The 8,759-nt window shown below is 37.9% G+C and overlaps 1 protein-coding gene across 1 annotated transcript in view; it reads left to right on the forward strand.

Moving 5' to 3' along the window:
• Positions 1-7,207, forward strand: part of REEP3 (receptor accessory protein 3) — a 42,071-nt gene extending 34,864 nt beyond the window's left edge. The window contains exons 7-8 of the mRNA XM_030488747.1: positions 1,811-1,962; positions 2,731-7,207. Of these exons, the coding sequence (XP_030344607.1) occupies positions 1,811-1,962; positions 2,731-2,787 (209 nt within the window). The 3' untranslated portion in view covers positions 2,788-7,207. The remainder of the gene's footprint in view (positions 1-1,810; positions 1,963-2,730) is intronic.
• Positions 7,208-8,759: the final 1,552 nt, after the last annotated feature.

Raw genomic sequence — 8,759 nt, forward strand, 5'->3', positions numbered from 1 at the left:
CTGTAAAGTAGTTATTTCCCACAAAAGAAGTAGTTCTGTTCTATTTCTTTTCTTTTCACCCGAGTCCATCATTTCTTCTCATTCCTCTGTTTTGGGAACGGGTGATGCTTGTGGAGTACAAGGAATTCCAGGAATTGAATGGTAGCCGATGGTGTTTCTGAGGAATAAATGGCCACCTTGAATGGCCCTAAGCTGCATTGTTAGTTGAGCTCAGAAGGTATTCTGTGCAGGTCAGTGTAAAGACAGGGGGCACTGGCCATGGTACAGCCCATGAATTCATCTAGTTGCGTTAGAGATGATGTCGCTGCAGCTGTTTTGCAGGGGCTATTCCTTAGTAAGAGACCATTAGTTATCTACCCGAAATAGCTTGGAAATGCTCAAAACTCCATTTAAAAAAAAAAAAAAGGTACAGTTGATACTGTGTAAATAGCCACTGCTTGTAAGATTCAATCTCATGTCAAAATGTGAGCTTTCTTAGAGCTAGTTTAACTTGTTTCTACTCCTGGACTAAGCCTTGTGTACGCCTCTTCTGATTTCTTAGAATTTTCTTCAGCATTAGAGATTAAAAAAAAAGAACAAACCACGGGTAGAGTTAGGAGCGCTATGTAGCAGTATTTTGTTGCACTTAGCAGAATGTTGGGTGTTTTTGTCTGAGCTGGGAGGTCCTTCGCAAATTAGTTCAAAAGACTTGGTTGTAGGACATTGATCATAGGATGATTGAGCTGCCAGTATGCTAGCTGTGAAAAAGGCAAATACGATTTTGATGCATCAGAAGAGGTGTTACAAATAGAGATGATGAAGTACTGGTTTCACTGCAAACATCCCTAGTTAGGATGCGATTTAAATCTTTCATATTGAAAAAGATGAATTGAAACTGTATTGGAGGCAGGGAAATGCTGCCTCTAGAATGGCGGAAGATGCAAGTCTGCGTGAAGTAGCTGCGAAGTGGGCGATTGTGATTCTAATTTCAGGGAAAAAAAAGAAATGACCAAAGGAAAAGAATCTAAATAAGCCTAAGGGAAATACTGGCTTAAGATGAAATGTACATGAATAAAGTTGGGTTTGGAGTCTAAAAGGTGTCTCTGAATGTTACATCTTGTACCTTCTGGTATGGCCTTATAAAAGGAGAGCTTGGCGAGGGTGAAAGAACGAGACTACATTTGGGGGCTTTACGATACGTCTATGTTGGGGATTCAGGACTTTTGGACCCCAAGGATCTTTTCAGGACATGTTTTTAAGCAGTTTGCGCCCTCTAGTGAGAAGCTTTGGTAATAATGTTGGTCCTATTTTCGCAGGATGTAAACAACCCTTACTAGTAAGTACTTTGACGTTGTATTCGTCTGAAAAGAACTTTAGTATTAAATAACCAGTGCCATGCAAGTGGAAGAAAGATACTATGAATCGAGAACGCTTTGGACTGGAAGGGACCTTTAAGGATCATCCTGTCAAACCCTCCTCCCATGGGGACTGTGGCCAAAAACCTTAAGTACTTCTCAAGGTGACCACTGAGGTTTTTGCAGTTCAGTGTAAAGCAGAAGATGGTAGCATGCTGATGGTTAAAATTTTGACAGTTGGGGAACCACTGCATCACATACATATGGCACAAAGTGGCTTGTTACTTACAAATGGCAGAATTGTAAGTAACAAGTTCCTGGCAGACAAGGTGTTTCACTGTTTTGAAACAGCTGGCAGACTGACCATACTGTTTAATAGAATAAAGGGTGTGTGCTAAAGATGAAACTCCTGGCTTTCTTAGAAATCTAACAATTACAGTTCTTATAAAACTTTTTTACAAAACTGTTTTTTAAAGGTTACAAAACTCCACTGGAAAAAAACCCTGGAGATGATAAAACAGATGAAGAGGTGGAGGGGACACATTCAGAGGATGAAATGTTTGCTCAGAGAGGCCTTCGAAGAACTCAGAGCATGAAATCTGTGAAAAGTATTAAAGGCCGTAAAGAGGCAAGTATAATCTCGGCTAAGTATTGAGTTTGGTTTTAGCAATGTGCCTTGGCTTTCTATTTTTTTCCCCCCCCCCCTAAATCTTAGAGGGTTTATCAATGATAACTGGGTTGTAGAATGCTAAATGGAGAAGGAAATATGTGGTAACAATTTCTGAGCTTGGAGCTTTTCTACTTTGGGATGTTTAAGGGAAAAACATGAACAAGTTGAACTAAGCAAGGAAAAAGGGTGAGGAGATGAAACAGACTCTGTGCTCGTAATGCTAATTCTGGCACCACCAAGCCCAGACTCTAGGAACTGCTTACCTTGAAAGGGATATAGATAGTGATATTGTCATCTGCATTTGTGTGTCTTGGTTGTGCACACTTAAATGTTAATTCAATTGGATTACAGAAGACTCAGAATTTTTTAGTTCCCATAGACATATAGCCTGCTTTGATTTTAACTCACAAAGAGAAGATTCTATGTAGGATTCAAACTGTTTCATATTGGCACGTGTCACGCAATTTAAGGATACTTCAGGATAAATCTCAATGGAATCTTATAAAAGCTTTTGGATAATTCTGGGAAAACAGTTGAGACTTACCTGTCTTGCCCAATTCTTTTGAAACTGTATCTTGTTCAGTCGTAGGTAGATTCTTTTACTGAAACCGTGGAGCGTCCAAAGCACCTTTAAAAATGCTTACTAGATTGGATTAGCAGGAAGTTAAACAATATTTCTGCCTGAAGTGATCTCAACTCTTTGTTATAATTTTTATTTTCCCTCAGATACGGTATGGATCACTGAAATACAGAGTAAAGAAGAGACCCACTGTATACTTCTAAGTGTATTGCACAATGCCTGCAAGACAAACTGCTGTATTATAATAACTTGAATTCAGTGTGTCAAGTGATAAAGATCTTTGTATGATTCATATAATGAGTATATATTAATAGAAATGGTAGGACTTGGTTTTATGAACCTAAATGGTCAGATAAAGTATTGCTCTGCTTTTCTGTAACTGCTTATGGTTTAGACTTAAATCTGGACAAGCTGTAATATGGATTTCAGCACTCCTTAAACGGGAGTTAAATGAGTAATAGGAAACAGTCTTTTTCCAGAGGTACTGAACAGACGAAAATAGTTACGACTCCAAATGAATTAGCAGAAGTATTTGCAACTTGTGAAAATTGAACCCAAAGTGTCCCCAAGTTTACATAGAAAGATAGGTATACTTGAAATATTTTTCTGAACTACAATTCCTGAAAAGGCCTTTGTGTAATTTAAAAATGTTCAGTTTAAAGGATGGTCAGTGATGGTAGGGAAGGGAGAGGAAAGACAAGGTAGGTATGGTACGTCTTTAAGATTATCATCTTTTTGCATCATATTGCCAAGCTTAACAAACTTATATAACACTAATAGGTGCAAACTGAGGGTACGTTTAGCACTTTATGCAAAACTGTATAGTTTTGCACACTTACTGATTTACAGCTGCACATGTAATTTTAATGACTTCTTAGGTAGGTCAGACTTATCTTCTGAATGCCAGCAATTCTTGTATTTCATGATCTTATTTTAATTTATCCTGATTGCTTAAGTACACTTAGGATGCTGTAGATAATTGCTACTAACACTTAACAATATTATCAGGTGCCTTTCTATATATTACAAGGCTGTGTGGGTTTTTTGTCTGTGTGGGGTTTTTTTGTTTTGTTTGTGTCTTTCTTCCTCCTTTACCTTGAGGTGTGTTACATGATTTAAGTCAGTTTTTGGTTAAAATTGTGGTAAGTAAAACTAGTAGCAATTCCAGTGATAGACCTCAGGGATCTGATCAGCCCATCAGCTGTGTGTTAGAAGTCATACTGACATGAAGGCATATATGATAAATTATTCAGGCCCTGGTTTGGTTTTACTCTGCATTGCTTTAAGAATGAATATATGTATATATTAGAACATGTATGTGTGTGTATATTTCATATATATGTGGAGTCTAAAATTGGCTGTGTAGTACTTTTATTGCTAAAGTTATTTCTAAAATATTTACATACAAATAGTTCTTTCTAAAAGGCTAGCTAATTTAGACAGCCGTTTTATAACCTAGAGTCCTATGGCAAAACCGTTTGCACAGAGATTAATTTTGGAATGTCATTCAAGGCAGGGACTTATCAAAATGACTTTCTGAGGTCCCCTTTGGTTCTATTTTCTGCAATTCTGAGAATTAGGCTGACTTTAGTTTTCTGTTTGACTATATTTCTACTGTGGATTCAGGAGAAAACACCCACTTTTCATAGACAGCATTTTATTACTTGGCATGGGGAGAGATGATGTTACTGTTCTTGAAGAGAAAATGGTGTGTGTGATCCTTCTTATCCTTGGATCTTGGACTACAGTCCTTAAGCCTTCCCCCAGGTATGACAGTCATTTGCAAGTCTACTGCAGCGCTTTTAAACATACGCCTAAGGCTTGGGCCTGCCGCTGTTCTTGTTCTTTATATTACAGCTATCGCGGGTTCACTGTTGGTAGGCACTTAATGGCCTGTTAATGTATACTGGCCTTTGACGTAGTCTTCTAAGAACTTTGGGCCAGGGTTTGAATTGTATGGCTAAAAATGCAGCTGGTCTGTATTGGCATTGTGTTACTCACTTGCTATTGTAGGCATCTGTAAGCCAAGTGCAAAGCCTTGGTCAAATATAACAATAATGATGGTGCAGTGCTTTTAGCATCTCCAAGGAAGTTAAATGCTTTATTAAGAAGTTGCAACGGTCCATGTCTGATTAAAGGCCAAAGCTTGTATTACTTACTCGAAGACGCAGTTTCATACCAGAATACAGGAAGGCTGCTCTCTGCAAAATGAATATAGTGCAAAAATTCTATTCTCTAGCCAAAACTGCAATTTGTGCAAAACTGCAAGCTTTTATAAAGAGATGTTGTCTGTGGGGAAGGCAGTGATGAGATAAAGTGGTTTATCACTTGTGTCCCAGGAACGTTTGTGCTTCTCATCTGTTTCCCTGAATGCAGGGAAGGGCTGTCTGTGTGTTGAGGTATGTAAGACCTTAAAGGAAACTGAGGCTTTTGTATTTGCATCTCACCCTGCTCTGAGAATTAGACTAACCTGGGCCTTGTGTGGTATCTCTTAACCGTTACTCTCTAGTTGAGCGTCCCCCTTGGGCACTTGTTGCCACATCTTGCTTTAATTCATTGTTTGTTTTATTGGCAAGCGTGGCAGTGCAATTGTCATCTTTCTACAAATCTGAATCCTGCATGAAGGAGCAGGGTAAGCTCTTCTTTCAGAATTACAGTTCCTGTTACAGGTTTGTGTAGATCCTGTTACAGGGCTTGTGTTCTTCTGACATTTCTAGATGTCTAGACTAGAGATCATTTGAGTAGTTTAGGCTCTACCACACTCATGGTCAGTTAGTTGCTCTGTGTGTCACAATGTACTTCTGGCAAACTTAACTTGCTAATTAAATAATGACAAAAGCTAAATAAACTCTCTTTTCTGAACTATGCATGGAACTAGGAAAGCTGGCAGTATTACTCATATTCATTACTGTTTGCATATAAATGTACATGTGTTCTCTCAGATACTATCTTTAAGTGATAAAACTTCCAGTGTTTTCCTGCTGTTTTTTTCAGTCTAATACCCTACTGTAAAATTCTCTTGATGGCTTGATTTTGTTCTTTGAACTCATACTGAAACTGGTTCACTGTATTATCTTAAGGTTTGGTTTTGTTTGTGTTTTCCCTTGTTGTTCATTGTCAGCTGATGCTTGGCAGGGCGCAATGGCATGATCAGCTTTCATCCCAATGATACTGTATTTCTCTCTGCTTGTTGAATTTAGTTTAGTTTGGTTTTGAAATACTACACAATCTTTTAAACTTTGTGTAAGGAATTTTCAAACTTTTTTGCTTTAGCAGCTGCAAAAGTCTAGCTCTTGCCAGTAAACTTCTTGGAAAAATGTTATACTAAAAATCAAAATCTAATATAACATTCTTTTTGGTTTTCAAGTGTAAAATGTAGTTCATGTCAAATTATGTAATCCTATGAACAGAGCGTTTCCCAAGAATTAACTGACTGCCACTAACAGGACTGCTAACATAGTGAAAGAAGAATTTAGAGGTCAAAGGTGCTTTAAAAGAGAATGTGTATTTCTTGTTAAACCATGTGAAGGTTTCGAGCCTTTCCGAAATATATCTGAACTAGCTCAGATTTCTTAGCAAGAGCCTACTGTACCTGATAAAATACACATCTTGTGATGATGATTAAATCAATGGCCTTAGTTGCAAATAAGCTTTGGCCAGACTCTGATTACAAGGTAATTGCCAATATTAGCTACTTGATGCTAATTGCTTTGTTATGTGAAAGTAACTGAATATCCAAGATACTTTTTTGCAAACTATGATGAATTTTAAAATGAACAGAAGATAATTTGGTTAAACAGAATGGTGGAGTAAATGCTAGATGCATTTAACATGCTGTCCATGACAAAAGATGTGTTTTATTTTTGGTGTGGCTTTTATTAATGGGAAGTTGGTCTTTTTAAGTATTTTTCTACAAAAACGTGTATGTGCAAAGGCAATACTTCAACATTTTTCAAGAACTCCTATTTTTAGATGCTACAGACCAGAGACTGTCTACATTAAGGCTAAAGTTAGTAGCTTTACAAAAATACAATGTAAGCTTTAATTTTTATATTGTAATAATAACTTGCTGTCAACTTGTTTACATATTTGTAGGAGGGAAAGCTTCATTATGCATTGACTTATCTTGATACTATCTTTAATAAATGCTGCTTTGAGCAGGATGCAGTGGATATTTTATTACCTGAAATACAACTAACAAAGCAATCACTGTAATCTGTATTCTGTTACCTATTATAATTTTTCCAGTACTGACACAACCAGTCTGAACTTTGAAGAGACTTTCAAACTGTTTGAAGTACAACTAAGCTGTCACAGAGGTTTTGTTTTGGAGCCTGATGCTAATTTAGACTTAAATGAAACTTGGTGTGCTAAAGGCAACTTGAAAATGCTGTAGTGTTGCCTATTTTGATTAGATGTTCAATTCAGAGTAAACTCAAAATAAGATGCTTAGTCTCCCAAGAGTGTGTAGCTTCCTGGGGAGCTGCTGGATTTTCTTTTCTTAAAATTAAGCTATTTCTAATGCTAGCCTCTTCTATTGATGTAGCTTTACTGTTGTTTGTGCCAACAAGCAGATTTTGTTTTGTATTTCCTAGTCAAACAGAGTTCTCCTGGCATCCCGAAGGAGGAAGTGTGTAGATGAACTTGGGCCTTTCCTTTTTCAAACCTCCCTTCAAGTAAGCTGTTAACACCTCTAGCAAAACCCAAGCAAAAAACCTCTGTTACCACATTTTCCAGACTTTATTTGCAAGGATTCCTGACATATTTTCTCAAAGGAAAGAATTTCCTGATACGATTAATTGAGGAGGAAGACTTTAAAACTACAGTTTATTGCTACTGTCTCCTAAGCATTACGGAAATACATCCCAGGAACAAATACTGTAGGGGACCTTGCAGTGGTTCAATTCCTAATGTCAGAACGGTTCATACAGTACGAAGCCGTTGCCTACTGAAGAAATTGTGGATGTCAGAAAACAATGCTGTTCTGTTTTTTTGGTGTTTTCTTTTTTCCCTTTATTTGTTCAAATAATGTTTAGGAGGTAGCAGGAACAGTCGTGAATGTGGGATAAAAACTGTCTTCCTGCTGTTTAACATGGTGCTGATGAGACCTGCTCAGGGAATGGTTATCTAGTCGTTTTAAAATAGTGCTGGTACATATGTCCTAGGCTAAAGTGTTCAAGACTAAGCAAATGCAGCAATAGTGACAGTTTTTTGGGGCACTTTTTTTTAAAGAGACCTCAAGTGTTGTTTATTTTCCACACCAATACAGGAAAACAGGCGATTGAACATGAGGCGGAACCTAATAGGTCTCGTAAAATCAGTATACTTCCAAAATTATTTTCATCCTTCCCGTAGATCTATTTAGGAACAGAATGGGAGCCTGTCTTGTTCATGTTTGCCAAGGTTCAGCAACAGATTGCTCTGTTTGAATTAGGGTAGGAATCATGAAAGCAGCTGGAGCAGAGACTATAAGGACTTCAGATAAAGCCTAGGATGTCACTACTGTCTGCTAATGTGCAGTGACTACATGGATGTGGAAGCTCAGAAATGATTAGGAAGTCTTTTATCCACACTGTCAGTTCCAAGGTAAGCAGCACTTTGACCCTCACTTAGCTCTTCCTGGGCAACATCCTGTATGTTGCATGGCACTCGCTGCTTTCTCAGTGAGCTGTGCTGTCCCATCCAGTCTTTCTAGTAATTTCAGTTCTCCTTGGTAAGAATACTAAGGGGAGGTCATCCTAACTTACTGCCTCGAAGGAAAGAATTTCTTGATATGGTTAACTGGGAAGAAAGACTTAGACCCCAAACCAAAACAAAAGCCCTGTGTAAAGCTAGTGTAATAGGAAAGTTGCATCTTCAAATGTAATGCTAGGAGAAACACTTACATAACCATATGTATTACTGTCTTTAAGGAATTATACCAAAGAAGACATTACCAAAGAAGGCATTACCAAAGACGGCTACTCGGCATGCTTTTGTCAACCCTCTTTCCCCCAGGTCCAATTAATAATTGTTAATGTCTATCCTTAATACTAGAATCGCCAACTTCACTGGAGTTTCTCCTGTTGTCCGTAGGATGTGGAGCATTGAGGTGGCGCTCTGCAAACTGAATGGAAGCCGCAGGGTGAGCAGAGCATTTATGGCAGTTTAATTTGTTTTATTGAATCAGCAAGCA

Source organism: Strigops habroptila, chromosome 5, assembly GCF_004027225.2.
Source record: "Strigops habroptila isolate Jane chromosome 5, bStrHab1.2.pri, whole genome shotgun sequence".
In the NCBI taxonomy this organism is placed as follows: domain Eukaryota; kingdom Metazoa; phylum Chordata; class Aves; order Psittaciformes; family Psittacidae; genus Strigops; species Strigops habroptila.